Source organism: Salpingoeca rosetta (genome assembly GCF_000188695.1).
Source record: "Salpingoeca rosetta unplaced genomic scaffold supercont1.9, whole genome shotgun sequence".
NCBI classification, from domain to species: Eukaryota; class Choanoflagellata; order Craspedida; family Salpingoecidae; genus Salpingoeca; species Salpingoeca rosetta.
In genome coordinates, this window is record NW_004754925.1 from 898,420 (window position 1) to 913,419 (window position 15,000).

Below are 15,000 nucleotides of genomic sequence, written 5' to 3' on the forward strand. Positions count from 1 at the left end.
CTAATCTTCAGCATCGCAGCCGCGCTGGGCGAGCCTCGCGGGTGTCCGTCTCTAACTCTCCTTTTTGACTACCTTGGTCACATATACTTTTGTAAAAAGTAACCCAAATAAAACGACGACACGCCTTCCCTAAAAGACCACCCAAGTAGGGACTTTTCCCCCACCCCCACACACACACACACACACACACACACACACACACACACACACACCACGCACACACGCACACACACGCACACACACGCACACACCCACACACCCACACACATACACACCCACACACATACACGATCACGAGCATCACAACCGGCGCACCTGCAGCGCTGAGGATGTCTTCGATGCGGAAGACGGGGCAGTAGCGGTCTGTGGACTCATTCCAGAGACAGCTCTTCAAGTACGACGCGCTGCTGTTGCCAAGACCTGATGTCATTACACACGGAGCCATGGGGTCATGGGACATGAGAGTGTGTGTGGTTGTGCATGTGTGTGGCGGGCTGTGAATGAGGAGGGAGATAGTGTGTGTGTGCTTTTGTGTGTGTGTGTGTGCGTGCTTTTGTGTGTGTGTGCGTGTGTGTGTGTGTGCTTTTGTGTGTGCTTTTGTGTGTGTGTGTGTGCGTGCGTGTGTGTGTGCTTTTGTGTGTGTGCGTGTGTGCGTGTGTGTGTGTGTGTGTGTTGAACTTAAAACCTGATGCAGAGACAAAACGTTGATGATGGCTGAGCAGTCGTGCAGAAGCGCAAGTACACGGCTCTCACCTGTGTTCCCAAACTTGCGCTGAAAGTGTGGGAAGAAGATGGTGTTCTTGATAAACATGGTAAAGTTCTTCACCCTGACCAAGCGTGGGCACACACGCAGAGAGAGCGTAAGCCAGATGCTTTTGGAGTATCATGTGTATGGTCAACAGACACCACACCCGCAAGCACTCAAAGGTGCAGGCGCAACAAATGCACATGCTCACACACGCAAATGTACATGCACGAATGTGCGGATGGTACTGACTGCGGCATTTGTCGCGGATAACCGAGGACCTGCGATGCATCATCGTCCTTCGACAACTCAACGGGGCCCCATCCATACACCCTGTACGGTGAACGATGACAGTGAAACATGGCAGTTGAGTCTCAAGTCAAGTCATGGATTACACCCCCCCCCCCCCACACACACACACACACCCACCACACACACACACACACATTGATGCACACACGAACGCACGCCCACTCACACACACACATATTTATACACACATGCACATGCACACACACACACATGCATACACACACACACGACAGAAGCAGCACGTGCGCACATACATGCATCGTTTGGTGGCCAGGTCGCATTTGCCGGACACGGCGCCGTTGCGCGATGGCGAGAATCTGACGGCCTCGCAGTCTGCGTTCTTTCTGCAAAACATGGACCACAATGACGCATTTGGGTATGTGTTGTGTGAGTGTGTTACACGTGCTTGCAAGCAACGACCCTTACAAAGAATTCATCCCAACTTCCAAGACACGCAACCGCTCTCAACTTCCGGTCCCAAGCATGCAGGCCCAAATGAAGTTGAGAGGAACGTACTCGCAAGTGTATGCGCGCTGGGAGCCCTTGGTGCTAGCATCTGGATCCTCAGGCCAGCCCCCTGGTTGCTGTGTCTGGTTACTGGTCTGCACTGAGTTGGTGACGATGAAGGCCGCATTGGATTCTTGAGGCGGGATCACGTAGTCGGCCTGGCAACAAGACATATCACAGTCGATCGTTGAGTGAGCTTCAAAGGAAGGCACAGAGAGAGTAGAGAGAGAGAGAGAGAGAGAGAGAGAGAGAGCGAAACAGGCATACACTGTTGCCATATGCACACGCACACGCACACGTGCACGTACGCGCCCCCGCAAACACACGCGTTTGTACAACCACACATGACCTCACTGACCGTGTCCCAAACGCGAATGTCGCTGTCACTGCAGTTTCGGATGGAGGTGACGTTGAGGTCATTGCAGGTGACGGCAACGCCTTTCACCTTCGAGTACACGGTACTCACAGCTTGGTCTGCGGCTTGATAACCTAACGAATGACACAAAAGATGCCGCAGCAGCAGCACTACGTAAGCACCATCTCAGTACACGCAGACACAGCTTGGAGGCACTCCATGCCGACACTTGCCTTTCTGCCAAATGATGGCGTAGCCGATGATGTATCCGAGAATGACAAGCTGGAGGATGCGGAAGATCAACCCGACCTGCCAATGCAAGCCAGTGTGGCATGGGGAAACAACAGCACATGTGGCACGTGTGTGACACGCACGTGAAAATGCACGCACGTGTCGCAAACACGCAACAACGACAGCCCAGGCACTCCCACTGCAACATCATGCACAACCACCATTCACAGCAACTGCAGCGTACCTTCTTGCTCTTGATGTGCACCGTCTTGAGCGTGTCATATTCAAGCACTGACAGCGCTGCCTGCGTGCACGAGAACTTGCCCTCGCCACCAGCCATCGTGTGTGTCGTGGGTGCAGTTCGTTGTTGTTCGTCGAGTGTCCTTCCACGATTAAAAAAGGTTGCGTGTGATTTGATTCAATGCAATTTTAAGCGAGGAGCCTGCGGTCCTGCCAAGACGACGGAGGTGTTTTGACGTGTGTGTGTGTGTGTGTGTGTGTGTGTGTGTGTGTGTGTGTGTGTGTGTGTGTGTGTGTGTGTGTGTGTGTGTGTGTGTGTGTGTGTGTGTGTGTGTGTGTGTGTGTGTGTGTGTGTGTGCATCCATGTGCGTGTATGTGTGCATCCATGTGCGTGTGTGTCGATGTCAGTGTGCCCCTTGTGTGCTCCCCTCGCGACACCATTCACCAGACCATTCACCACACAACCCCTCCACACTCCAAACACCATAGGAAAAACAAAAGACAGGATGGCAGTGCGGTATGCGCCGGAGGTGGTCAAGGCGTTTGTGTCTTCGCTGAACAACGACGAGCGACGTGCACTGGACAGCCTCAAGGAGCAGGTGGATTGATTTGAGCGTGTGGTTGATCCATGGCCTGCTCCGCTGCACTGTCGTTGTGCGCCTGCCCCTCCCCCTCCTCCCGCTTGCCAAATGCGCGCTCGCAGCCCACTCACTCCACTTTGTTTGCTGTTGATCGCGCCGTCGTCAACGTCAACACCAACACCAATGTCAATCAGCTGGGAGATGAGCACGATCACGACGATGTGGCGCTGATCCGCTTTCTTCGTGCGAGGAAGCATCACATCTCGCGCACAGAGAAGATGCTGCGCAAGTCACAGGACTCCATGGTACGTGTCATTTCGCAGCACACGCGTTGCAAAATGCATCACCATGCACGGCGCGTCAACATGCTGATGTGTGTTTGCACTGTGCTTTGAATCTGATCCCGACGCCCCAAATGTCGCCCTGTGCTCTGTGTAGGCGGAGCTGTGTGTGGACACGTTGCTTGAGACATATGAACCACCCGCATCTGCTCTGCGCTTCTACCCACTGAGCTTCTTTGGCATTGATCGCGAGGGCTGCCCCATCTCCCACGAGGCCCTCGGCAGTGCTGACGCCCACGGGCTCATGAAGTGCGTTGGAGAGACGTACACGCCCTTGTATCGCGTGACTGTCGTGGCCGTGCATGGTTTGTGTTGTGGCACCCGGCGACGCTGTCTTGCTGCCTTGCTGCCTTGTTGTCTTGTTGTCTTGTTATCTTGTTGTCTTGTTGTCTTGTTGTCTTGTTGTCTTGTTGTCTTGTTGCGTTGTTTGTTTATTCATGGTGCTCAACAGCAGCTGCATGTATCTGCTCTGTTCACCGCGCAATCGATGGCCAGGTCTGCATCTCTGGACGAGCTGTTGTTGTACAAGGTCTACGATTCCATGATCCACATGAAGCTACTGGAACTGAGGTGAGCTCCACAAGAGTATGTGTGTGTGATTTGCTTTGAACTGGTTCTTTCCTGGTGTTTGTGCGCTTCTAGCAGCTCAGGGGGTTCTCTGCGTCTTATCTGCTCACATCTGTGCGTGCCCACGATGTCTCCTGGACAACAGAACCATTGCAACAGGACAAGTGCACCACCAAATTACGGTCATCTTTGATCTCGAAGGTAACTTGCTTCCACTATGTACATGTGTGTGTGTGTGTGTTTGTGTGTGTGGTTGTGTGTGTGTGTGTCTGTCTGTCTGTCTGTCTGTGTCTGTGTGTGTCTGTGTGTGTGTGTCTGTCTGTCTATGTGTGTGTGTGTGTGTCTGTCTGTCTGTCTGTCTGTGTGTGTCTGTGTGTGTGTTTCACATGAGCGTGATTATCATTGATGCTGCACGTTTAGCTCACGCATATGACTGCCGTGATGATGTGCGCCTCCCTCATCCTCAGGGCTGTCCACGCGCCACATGCATCGCCCCTTTCTCAACCTCATCACCACGATGAGCGACATGTTCGAGTCAAACTTCCCCGAGAGCCTGCGTCGCGTACGTTCAAATCACCTACATTGTGTTTGTTTGTTTGTTTGTTTGTTTGTTTGTTTGTTTGTTTGGTTGTTTGTTTGGTTTGTTTGTTTGTTTGTGTGTGGATATGCAATGTAAATGAATGTATGATATTTCGACGCTGTTTCATTTCATCTCACTGAACGCCTGTCCTTCTACTCTTCCTTCACCACCACAGCTCTTCATCTTGAACCCGCCCCGCATCTTCCCCATTGCGTTTGCAATTGTGAAACCGTTCCTGCACGAAGCAACACGGGAGAAATTCATCATCCTTGGTGAGTGAGACTGTTTGTATGTGTGTGCATGTGTGCATGTATGTGCATGTGTGAGTGTGTGTTGGTGCGAGTGTGAGCGGTTGGTTGGAGCGCACTCGCAGCTTTGTGCTTGCAGACAACACGCACTCGCCGTCTGCGTCTCTTTTTGTCGGGCAGCGTTGCGCTGTTCACCGACATGCCCACGCGGCCCAATCGGCTTGCCCACCGTGTGCTTTCTTGCACAGGATGCAACAAGGAGAGCAATTTCAAGGAGCTGAGCAAGTACATTGAGCCCAAATGGATTCCACAGCGCTATGGCGGTCCCGTGCCTGACGGTCAGTCATTGTGACGTGACGCGTGTTTGGCCCTCTTTTGCTGCTGTGTTCTGTTGTACCCTTGTAGCGAGCTACACCTCATCGGCTACCACCTCCGTGCTTCAACGCACACACACACACATACAAATACACGCACATACACAAACCCACATACACACACAACACACAACATGCCGTGTGTCAGATGATGCTGGCGTGTGCTTCTCTGCCGAGCCCGTACCGGATGAGCATCATCTGAGCGCTGCGGACGTGATGGCTGGCGCTGTTCACGTCGAAGTGCAGAAACGAAGCCCTGCACTGCATGAAATCGACGTCCCGTGTGAAGGTACCACCGTTGTTCGTTCGTTGTGTGTGTGTGTGTGTGTGTGTGTGTGTGTGTGCGTGTGTGTGTGCGTGGTAGTCGCCCTGAGAAACTCGTGATGACTTGCTCATGTGCTACCCTTACCACCTCTATCATCCCACACCACCTGCACCTGCACACACACTCACACACGAAACTTCAAAGGCGCATGCATCGACTTTTGGATCAACACATCTGGCCAAATCACAATGTCGCTTGTGCGGTTGGATGACAATGCCTTGTGCATGGCGTCCAGGTGAGTCCCCCTTTTGCCTCTTGTGCATGTACGGTCCCGGATTGCGCCCTTGACAGGCAAACGAACGCAGTATCTGTTCGCTTGCACACACACACACACACACACACAAACACACACACACACACACACACACAAACACACACACACACACACACACACACACACACACGCACGCACTGTGGTTGTAACTTCTTCCACCGTTGGATCCCTTGTCTAACCGCCCCATCTACCTATCACTACGTAATAGGACTGTGGACTGCAGCGTGACGCCGCAGCACTACCGGTATGTGTGTTGCAAGGCAGGCAAGTACGCCATCAAACTGGAATACACGGCACGCGGTTGGTCGAGCACACGCGACGTGCAGGTGAAGGCGACCGTTGAAGAGACGCCCATGGCATCGCACGCGGAGGGCGTTGTGCGCTGGTGGATCAAACGCCACATGCCCGAGCACGAGCACATCTTGCTGCCCCACGTACCCTCCTCAGCGTCGCTTGCTCGCAGCAGCATGTCCCGTGACGAAGACTTCAACTACACCGACACCACGCGTGGCGATGCAAACGCGAATGCGCGCAGCGCTGACGGCGAGAACATTGTTGATGACGACGATGACGATGATGATGATGATGATGATGATGATATTTGGCTGGGAGATCCGCTTGAACACAAGGAGAAGCAAACAGAGGAGGAGACAGCAGCCACCCTCGCCCGCCAACGCCAGCTCCAATTCCAACTTCAACTCGAACGCCAGGCCGCAGCAGAACGGGCTCACGTTGCGTCCCTGTTCCAGTCCGTCGTGTCTGCACCGTGGACCGTGCACAGAACAGCCGTGTAGCGTCGGATGATGCTATCGTGCCTTTTTCTGTTGTTCGTGGTGGCTTGGCCGGCGACACCTGTTACTCAGCGGCCTGCCATGTTTCGATGGCATGATGCTTGCGGTCTCTGTTGCTGATGCTGTTGGGTTCTGTAGTAGCAATTGACTCGTGCCTCTTGTGTGTCTCCTGTATGTCTTTCCAAACATACACGCACCACGACACCGGCTTTGTTCTCTGACTTGCTTTGTTGCCAGTGGTGCTTTCGTAGCTTTTGGACCATGGTGTGTCCTCGCAGATTTATGAACAAACAAACAAACACCACAGGAGGCACAAGCAACTGTGACGCGTCACAGAACAACAGAAAGAGACGGATGCAAGCAAAACTTGAATCAGCGACACAGAATGCATTGATTGGGATTGGAAGAAGGAAGAAAACACGGCAGCAGTGAGTCGCAACGTGTGTGTGTGTGTGTGTCTAATGGAACGAAACAAACACAACAAGAAAAACAAGAACAAGCCAGCAATCAATCAACAACACCGGATAATTAAGCGCCATCGAGTGAAAAGCAAGCCAGGCGGGGTACACAAACCACCTGTATCAAACCACAACCACGCGCACATAACCACAGGATCCTCAACACAGAGTGAAAGCGACGCGCGCGCTGGTCAATCACATGGGCGCAACCACAGCGCCAGGCTTGTACTTGTGCTTTGGGGAGCCAAGAATCAACTTGGCCAAACCTGGCAATCGCACAACACAGCGCAGCGTGCACAGGAAAAGAGATAAGACAAGCGAACCAAATGTGAGAGATTGCTTTGCTGATCATGGAGTAAGACGCACGAAACGACGACATGGTACCGTGCTCTCACGCCTGACACCCAATCCACAACACTACCAGCACACCAGCACACACACACACACACACACACACACACACACACACACACACACACACATGCTCACCTGATCTGCGCTTTGAGGGGCGCGTGTGGATGGCGGCGTCAAGGGCATCCCTGCTCATGGGCTGCACCGCGGCCTCGTCTTCCTCCGCATCATCGGCAGTCGCCCCCTTTTGGGCGGCGGCGGCTGCCGTGGATGCTGCTGTGGATGGTGCGCTGCCCTGTGCTGTGATGCCACCGTTGAGCCTGACCGTGGGTCCTTCCGGCTCACGCATACCAACGCGTACTGGAAACAGGTGCAGCGAAAGAAGAAGCAGATGCAAGTGAGGGCACGTGTGTGTGTGTGTGTGTGTGTGTGTGTGTGTGTGTGTGTGTGTGTGTGTGTGTGTGTGTGTGTGTGTGTGTGTGTGTGTGTGAGTGTGTGTGTGTGTGTGAGTGTGTGCGTGTGTGTGTGCATGTGATGGCGGAGGTAAATATACAGATACACATAGTCAACGGCTTGCTTGCATTGATGTGTGCGCGCACCTGTGGTGGGCGTGTGCTCCTCAGGTCGCACAGTACCGCCAAGGCGCTCCTGTGATTGCATACAACATAGTTTGAGTGTGTGAGGGGCGCACGTGAGCGCAACAAGAACAGGTGGCTAGAGGCTGCAGGCAACAGAAGACACGGAGGGAAAGCAGGCAAGAGCGATGCGATGCGTGCAGCGCAAGGTGCGTATGTGACCTGGTATGTCTGGCCTGGCAGGGGAAGCTGCTGGTTTGTGCTTCTGTCACAGTACAAGCAAAGCATATGCATGCGGGGAACATGAGCGAAGAGAAAAACAGCGAGATGTCCACAAAATCATTGAACAACTACACAAGCACTTGCATACATGCATACATGCATACATGCATACATGCATACACATATACACATGGAGCAGCACACGACAACACATGTATATGAGAAGCTGCACTACGAGACGCACGGTTCTGGTTCGACGCTTGCGTCTTCTAAGAAGGCGAGCGGAACAAGGCCCATGTCGCCATCTTCAGCCTGTGCACACAGAAACGAACATAGAAACAACAATAACAACAGCACCCAGGCTCGGGAGGTGAGGCACTCATCACAGCAACAAACGCTTTAACACAAGCCAGAACAGGATCAAGCAGCAAAATAAAGAATGACCAATGGCAACAAATGCAACGTCACGTGCACCGACCATGGCCTTGGCAAACCCATCCTCACGCGGTGCCCACACATTCACAGTGAGAAGATCGCCCTGGCAGCGTGTGGCGAATAAAGGTGGTGGGTGAGTGCAGTAGTGGTTAATCGGTACCATGGAAAGCCGCATTGCTGTTTCCGACACAAGCATGTGCGCGGTCGTTGGCAGCTGCGCTGCAAGAAGCAACACAACAATGACATGGCAAGAACAATAAGGAGCAGCGCATGCGCAACCCACCTTCTTCAAGGACAGCATCTCATCCTTGGGTGCAGAGCTTTCCGCCACTTCCGAAGGATCAAAGTCGTGCCTGCAAGCAAGCGAGTTGAGAAGCACGCTATGAGCAGCCACCCCAGGAGACAAAATACACGTCGCAAGCGAAAAGCCTGCGTGCACACACACACACATGCTCTCGTGATGTTGCGCACCTTGCACGCATCATCTTTGCTGCGCCTGGGGGAAATGCGGTGTTGGCGGTTTGTGCCGAGGCAGATGTGAGGTCGTCGCGAGAGCCGGCACCGGAGCGCGTGCGTGCATGCACACCGTCACCACTCAACTGCTGCAGCAGACGCGTGCGGGGCTGTTTGCCGCGCAGCTGTTGGGGGAGGGGGGTGGCAGCGAGAAACGGACGAAAGGTTGGGGAAAACAAAAGCATGGGCGTGAGCACAAGTGAACTCATTCAACGATGGAGAAACAGCAAATGCCGCGAAATTACGCACGCACACAACTGATACATCCACGTGTACATAAACCCCCCCCCCACACACACACACCACAAACAAGAACCAAAGTACAGGCCCCCACCTCCTTGAGGTGCGAGGCAGGGGCGAGGCCGCGGTTGCCGCGAATGGCGACGAGCTGCAGCCCATCCCTGCGCGGCGGACCAAGAATCAGCACAGAATCGCCCTGGCGCAGCGCAACCTCCCTGTGGTAGGGCAACACAGGGGTGAGGAGCAAGGGAGGGTGAGGGGGAAGGGAAAGAGGCAATCAATGGTGAGATGAGAGGTGTCACAGCCCAACGATACACTCAAATAGTGTGTGCGTGTGTCGGGAGATGTGAATTGTTGCGATAGTCTGTATATTTTGTGTGCATATATGTGAGCGTGTGTGGTATATGTGCGTGTGTAAGCGTGTGCTTGCACGTACTGGTCTGATGCCTGCGGGTCTGGGACGTGGTCGTAGATGGCGACGGCTGTGCGTGGGTACGGGCGCGGGTGGCGGCTGCGGTGCCGCGAGTGCTCGGATGCAGACGACGGTGGACGGGTTCGGTCGCTGCTTCGACGACCGCCGCCGTAATGCGACGACAGCGCGGACTCCGGACGCGACGCAGACCCGTCACGGAAGCGCATGAACCGTCCAGCTGCAACCACCCAACAACAGGAGGCACGCGTGTACATATTCGTGTGTGTGTGTGTGTGTGTGTGTGTGTGTGTGTGTGTGTGTGTGAGCGTGTGTGCGTGTGTGAGCGTGTGTGCGTGTGTGTGTATGGTGTGTGTGTACGTGGAAGGAATGACTGATGGCAAACGTATTGTTGGTGTGCTCAGATGTCCAACGCACACGCGCGCAAATTCCGTGCACACAGTCATCCCACCCCTCACGCCCTATTCTTGTTTCACCGCTGCGCACGTACATTCCGGTGTCCATGCACGACGCGACTGCCTGCCAGCGCCACGAAGTTCGTCCATACTGCACCCACGCGCAAACACACACAAACACACACACACACACAAAAAAATGTGATGTGGGTCACACAACAGTGAAGCGAAACCACCACCGCCTGAAAAGTAGACCACGACCTCCCACAAGCAGCAGCAGCCGTGGCACAAAGCGACGTGGCTGTCGTACCTGCCGTTGAGGACTGCGCGGGCGTGGGGGTCGTTGGCGCGCTGAAGAAGCTCCCGATCAATGGCAATGCCATCCTGGCGGTGGCAACCACGCGCATATGCCCACATGATGCAGGAAAGTGAGGGGCTTTAGGGGAAATATGGGAGAGCACAATGGTGTGCAGGGAGATGCGCGAGCGCAAACCTTGGCATTGTTTGGAATAAAAACCCAAAAATATCGGACGAAGAAACCTCACGAAACCTCATCACTCTGCCGTACCTGTGACATGGGTGGGAGGGAGGCCAGGTAGGCAGCGGTGACCTTCTGTTCGGGAATACCGAGCAGTCGCGCAATGGCCGCCACCAGCTGCCGCAGCTCCTCCTCAAGCGTCTGGCACCGTGCGCAGTGATGTCGGTGTACGCGGAGATGTGGCAGGTGAGAAAGGGGTGTGTGGAGGAGGTAGGACCGCTAACGAGGATGCTTGTCAGCGCAAACCAGCACAGAGAGAGAGTGTGTGTGTGTGTGTGTGTGTGTTATGTGCGTGTGCGTGTGCGTGTGTGTTATGTGTGTGCAGACCCACCTTCACGCGGCGTTTCAGCTCATCGACTTCATCGCGCATCTGCCTGTTATCGGAACGCAGGCGCTCATTCGCCTCCGCTGCATGGAGTGCGCAGAGAAAGAAAAACAAAGCAGGAAGAAGAACATGAGGGCAACGATGATGCGGATTAGTAAACAAGCGTAGCCAGCGAAACATGACCACCATGAAACATACACACACACACACGGCTGCGTACTGAGGTCTGAGACGGAGGCCTGGAGACGCGTGGCGCGGTCCTCGGCAACCTCCTTGTCCAGCCGGGCCTGGCGTGCCTGGTGTACATGCACGCAGTGGTCGGGTGTTGCGTGTAAGTCAATAAAGATTGTGTGAGTGAGTGAGTGAGTGAGTGAGTGAGTGAGTGAGTGAGTGCGTGAGATGCAGTCCGCATCCCGCGCGCAATGTGCGAGAAGAGCTCGAGCGCTTCTAGGGAAACCATGAGCGCAAATCTTCGGCAACTACGAGGCACGTACAACCACCATACAAACACAACCCAAACACGCGAACACAGAGAGCAGGAAGGTCACGTGAGCAGGGCGCGGTACCTGCTGGTGGGCGTCTTGGAGCAGCTGGTCCTTGTCCTGGATTTCCTGCTGCAGTTCCTTGCGCTTCTTGTGGCCTTCGCTCACGTCTTCAGAGAGCGTGCGGATCAGCTCTTCGAGCTCTTGCACGCGCTGTGCACGTGGTGCAGAAAAATATAAGAGAAGGGGAGGAAGTCAGCGCATGCAGGCAACGCGAGCACGGCAAATATGACATAGAGCCCGCCATGCACGAGCACAATCAGCGACCCCACACTTGCCTTCACTTTCTCCGTTTCTGACCGCCTCACACACGCACACGCATACACACACGCGCGCGCACACACACACAAACACACACACACACACACAAACACACACACACACACGTACGCACATACCGAGGGGTCCTCGCTAGCGCGGAGCCGGGCCAGCTCGACCTCTGCTGCCATGAGCTTGGCCTGCACGTTCTCCTTCTCTTCCTCGGCCTCTGCCTGGGCCTGTGTGGCTGCCTGTACGCGCGCCTCCAACGCCTCCACGGTAGCGCCCATTGTGGCATTGGCCTTTTCTTGCTCGTGCAGCCGCTTCTCCGTGTCCCGCAGCACATCCTGCACTTGCCGCTGTTGTCAAAGAACATGCCGAATGTGAGGGAGGGAGTGGGTGTGTGGTTGTGATTGCAGTTTGATTGGCGTTAGTGAGCGAGTGTGTGTGTGTGTGTTGTTAGAAAGGATGTGCATTGTGAGAAAGGCGACAAGACAGCGCCGCTCACGACCGAGTAAACGCAAGCGAGGCCATGGCAACCGTGAGATCAACATGATACAGAAAACACGCGTCGTGTTGCAGTGTGTTTCTCTCACGTAGTCTGCGAGGGGAACGCTTTCGCCACCGCCATTGGCAATCTGCTGTGCCATCTCGTGCATGTTGCGCTTCAGGTCATCCACCTGCGCTTGTTTCGCCTCCACCTGCCAGGTCACATGGGGCACGACATGTGCATGGGAGAACGTGAACATGTGCGATGATGCCCAGCAGAATGCCAGTCCAGCAAGTATGCGGCAAAACCATGTGGGCGCTCGAATACTTCAACACCTCAATTAAAAACACACACACAACACAGCACACAGCACACAACACAGCACACAACACAGCACACAGCACACAACACAGCAGAGCACACAACAGCACATCGCAGTGCCAACCTCGTTTGCGAGTATGTCGTTGTCGTCTGTGAGCTTTGTGATTTCGTCGCGGGCCTGGCGGAGGTCAGAGTGCAGCTGCTCCGTCTCTGCCGACGCCGATGCACGCTGCGCTTTTTCCACCTCCGTCACCTCATCCTGTTCCAGCAGAGGCACAGAAAGAGAGAGAGAGAGAGAGAGAGAGAGAGAGAGAGAGAGAGAGAATGAGAGAATGAGAGAATGAGGTGTGTGTGTGAATGAGAGAATGAGAGAGGGGGGTAGCAGAGAGATGAAGCACGCGTTGGAACAATGTATTGCCATCATCGCACCAATGTTAACGTGGAACAGCGAACGAGCAAAAGACAGCACGCTTACTCACAGACCATTCAAACAAACAAGCAGGGGGTGCGTACCGGTGTGGTGCTGTCCTGTTGCTGCTCAAGGCGGGCCGCCACCCGCTGCGCCACTTCCAGCGTTTGCGCAAGTTTGTCTGCACATCACAGCACAGCAAGAACAACGACACAACAAACAACACGTCAGACAATGGAAAGAATGCACACACCAACATAAACTCGCACACACATGCACAGATGCACTTGCACATACACACACCAAAACAGACACACAAAACGCGGGCGCGAACCTGCTTCTGCAGAGACTTGGCGTGGTGTGTGCTGCATGGTGGCAAGGTTAGCCGCAAGCGCCTCGGAAGTGCCACACGCCTCGTCAATCAACTGCCGCAACGCATCCATGTCGGCATCACCATCTGCGTATCCACACACGAACGCGAATATAAGCAGAGTAGGAAGTGTTTGCAAGAGAACACGAGAGAGACTCACATGGGCACACACACCAAACAAAAAGTGTTTCAAGCTGACAAATCCGACACAGCAAACGTGCCCTGTGCGTTGCGTCAAAGCATGGGCAGCGTACCAGACATGTTGGACAGGTCCAAGGCAGCAAGCTTCGATGACTGTGGTGAGGCCGACGCACGACTCGTGCTGTCGCCCTGCTCCGCCTGCTGCTGCTGCTGCTGCTGCTGCTGTTGTTGCAGCTGCGCCAGCTGTGCACGTGCGTCCTCCAGCTCACGAATCGTGGCCGAGAGGCTGAGCTTCAGCTCGTCAACCTGGGTTGCGAGAGCGCTGCTGTCGCCGTTGGTGTTAGATGGCGTGTTCTCCTTTGAGGACGACTGGGCCTCAAGACGGCGGGCCAGGCGGTCGGCGCGCGCCTGTGCAGGTGGTAACAGCGGATTGTGTGTGTGTGTGTATGTGCGTGTATGTGCGTGCGTGCGTGCGTGTGTGTGTGTGTGCGTGCGTGCGTGCGTGTGTGTGTGTGTGTGTGTGTGTGTGTGTGTGTGTGTGTGTGTGTGTGTGTGTGCGTGTGTGTGTGTGTGTGTGTGTGTGTGTGTGTGTGTCGGTTGGGCGTGAGACACAAGTCAGGTGCAAACAACGAATGACGATCCATGGACGGCGCATACAGTCGACACGTGAATTGCAGTCACGCCACAGCGCCAGAAGCGAATGGGCATGAGCATTGACGGACCGAGGCGGCTTCTAGCTGCGCTGCCAGCTGCTGCTGCTCAACGCGATGGCGAACCTCAAGCTCTGTGCAGCAAACAAGTCGCGTGTGGCACCACAACAAGGCAAAAACAGCCCAAAATCAGATCCACGGGCGTGCATTGCCACTCCCTCTTCTCTCCTCATGAAGCCGGCTCAAGCAAATGCCATGTCGCATCTGACAACGAAGCACGTGCACCACGCAAGACAGCAGCGACCGGCAATAGATACCCTGCGCATGGGAGTCCTTTGCCAGCATGTCCTGCTCGAGCCTGCTGACCGTTCCTTCCAGTGCCGCCACTGTGCCGTGCGTGGCGTCATCGCCGCCCTCTCGCTGCTGTTGGCTTACTTGGTGCTGCTGGTGCTGCTGGTGCTGCTGGTTGTGTTTACGAAGCACCTCCACCTCGCGCTCCAACCTGTCTGCGCGCATGCGTTCAATGAGCGCGTTGGCCTCTGCTGCTCCTAGTCGCGCCAGCCCGTCTTCAGCAGCAACCAGCCGCCCGTGCGCCCCAGCAGCTTGCAGCTGGTGGGCACATGTGTGCAAATGTATGTTGGTGGTTGAATATGGGTGTGTGTGTGTGTGTGCGTGCGTGTGTGTGTGTGTGCATGTGTGTTTGGGCGTGGAGATAGCAGCGGCGTGAGCTTGCACCAAACGAAAACATTGCCTTCTTGTGCTGTAAGCGCACACACAGCCGCCACACCACGCAACCCATCCGCCTCCCAGGCGCTTGCAGTTATGAGATCTCTACTCCACCGCGTACCTTTTCGTTGTCGTGCTCC

The 15,000-nt window shown here is 54.8% G+C and overlaps 3 protein-coding genes across 3 annotated transcripts in view; 1 reads left to right on the forward strand and 2 right to left on the reverse strand.

Moving 5' to 3' along the window:
• The window catches only part of PTSG_04102 (P2X purinoceptor), a 5,048-nt gene extending 2,496 nt beyond the window's left edge, over positions 1-2,552 (reverse strand). Inside the window, exons 1-8 of the mRNA XM_004994942.1 lie at positions 2,395-2,552; positions 2,153-2,228; positions 1,923-2,053; positions 1,574-1,722; positions 1,312-1,401; positions 998-1,078; positions 754-827; positions 316-420 (exon numbers count right to left, since the gene is read on the reverse strand). Of these exons, the coding sequence (XP_004994999.1) occupies positions 316-420; positions 754-827; positions 998-1,078; positions 1,312-1,401; positions 1,574-1,722; positions 1,923-2,053; positions 2,153-2,228; positions 2,395-2,490 (802 nt within the window). The 5' untranslated portion in view covers positions 2,491-2,552. The remainder of the gene's footprint in view (positions 1-315; positions 421-753; positions 828-997; positions 1,079-1,311; positions 1,402-1,573; positions 1,723-1,922; positions 2,054-2,152; positions 2,229-2,394) is intronic.
• Positions 2,553-2,573: 21 nt separating this feature from the next.
• PTSG_04103 (uncharacterized protein) lies at positions 2,574-6,774 on the forward strand. Its single transcript, XM_004994943.1, has 12 exons — positions 2,574-2,617; positions 2,880-2,989; positions 3,166-3,276; positions 3,410-3,561; positions 3,808-3,882; positions 4,025-4,080; positions 4,347-4,441; positions 4,635-4,731; positions 4,956-5,045; positions 5,230-5,370; positions 5,551-5,641; positions 5,889-6,774. The coding sequence occupies exons 2-12, from the start codon at positions 2,897-2,899 to the stop codon at positions 6,472-6,474; spliced, it is 1,587 nt and encodes a 528-aa protein (XP_004995000.1). The 5' UTR covers positions 2,574-2,617; positions 2,880-2,896; the 3' UTR covers positions 6,475-6,774.
• PTSG_04104 (uncharacterized protein) overlaps positions 6,711-15,000 on the reverse strand; it is a 15,108-nt gene continuing 6,818 nt past the window's right edge. The window contains exons 22-46 of the mRNA XM_004994944.1: positions 14,982-15,000; positions 14,452-14,743; positions 14,207-14,268; positions 13,598-13,892; positions 13,308-13,430; positions 13,078-13,154; positions 12,689-12,823; positions 12,350-12,454; positions 11,894-12,112; positions 11,520-11,648; positions 11,174-11,249; positions 10,960-11,036; positions 10,659-10,769; positions 10,401-10,474; positions 10,186-10,241; positions 9,702-9,915; positions 9,360-9,480; positions 8,984-9,150; positions 8,796-8,865; positions 8,556-8,615; positions 8,322-8,389; positions 8,078-8,120; positions 7,880-7,928; positions 7,419-7,640; positions 6,711-7,195 (exon numbers count right to left, since the gene is read on the reverse strand). The exon at positions 14,982-15,000 is cut by the window's right edge and continues 182 nt beyond it. Of these exons, the coding sequence (XP_004995001.1) occupies positions 7,125-7,195; positions 7,419-7,640; positions 7,880-7,928; positions 8,078-8,120; positions 8,322-8,389; positions 8,556-8,615; positions 8,796-8,865; positions 8,984-9,150; positions 9,360-9,480; positions 9,702-9,915; positions 10,186-10,241; positions 10,401-10,474; positions 10,659-10,769; positions 10,960-11,036; positions 11,174-11,249; positions 11,520-11,648; positions 11,894-12,112; positions 12,350-12,454; positions 12,689-12,823; positions 13,078-13,154; positions 13,308-13,430; positions 13,598-13,892; positions 14,207-14,268; positions 14,452-14,743; positions 14,982-15,000 (2,935 nt within the window). The 3' untranslated portion in view covers positions 6,711-7,124. The remainder of the gene's footprint in view (positions 7,196-7,418; positions 7,641-7,879; positions 7,929-8,077; positions 8,121-8,321; positions 8,390-8,555; positions 8,616-8,795; positions 8,866-8,983; positions 9,151-9,359; positions 9,481-9,701; positions 9,916-10,185; positions 10,242-10,400; positions 10,475-10,658; positions 10,770-10,959; positions 11,037-11,173; positions 11,250-11,519; positions 11,649-11,893; positions 12,113-12,349; positions 12,455-12,688; positions 12,824-13,077; positions 13,155-13,307; positions 13,431-13,597; positions 13,893-14,206; positions 14,269-14,451; positions 14,744-14,981) is intronic.

Bases quoted from the DNA above. Each gene is read 5' to 3' on its own strand.
- PTSG_04103 (XM_004994943.1), top strand. From the start codon at position 2,897: ATGGCAGTGCGGTATGCGCCGGAGGTGGTCAAGGCGTTTGTGTCTTCG. The intron at 3,562-3,807 runs GTGCGTTGGAGA...ATCGATGGCCAG, and splicing joins GACGCCCACGGGCTCATGAA to GTCTGCATCTCTGGACGAGC. The intron at 4,081-4,346 runs GTAACTTGCTTC...CCTCATCCTCAG, and splicing joins GGTCATCTTTGATCTCGAAG to GGCTGTCCACGCGCCACATG.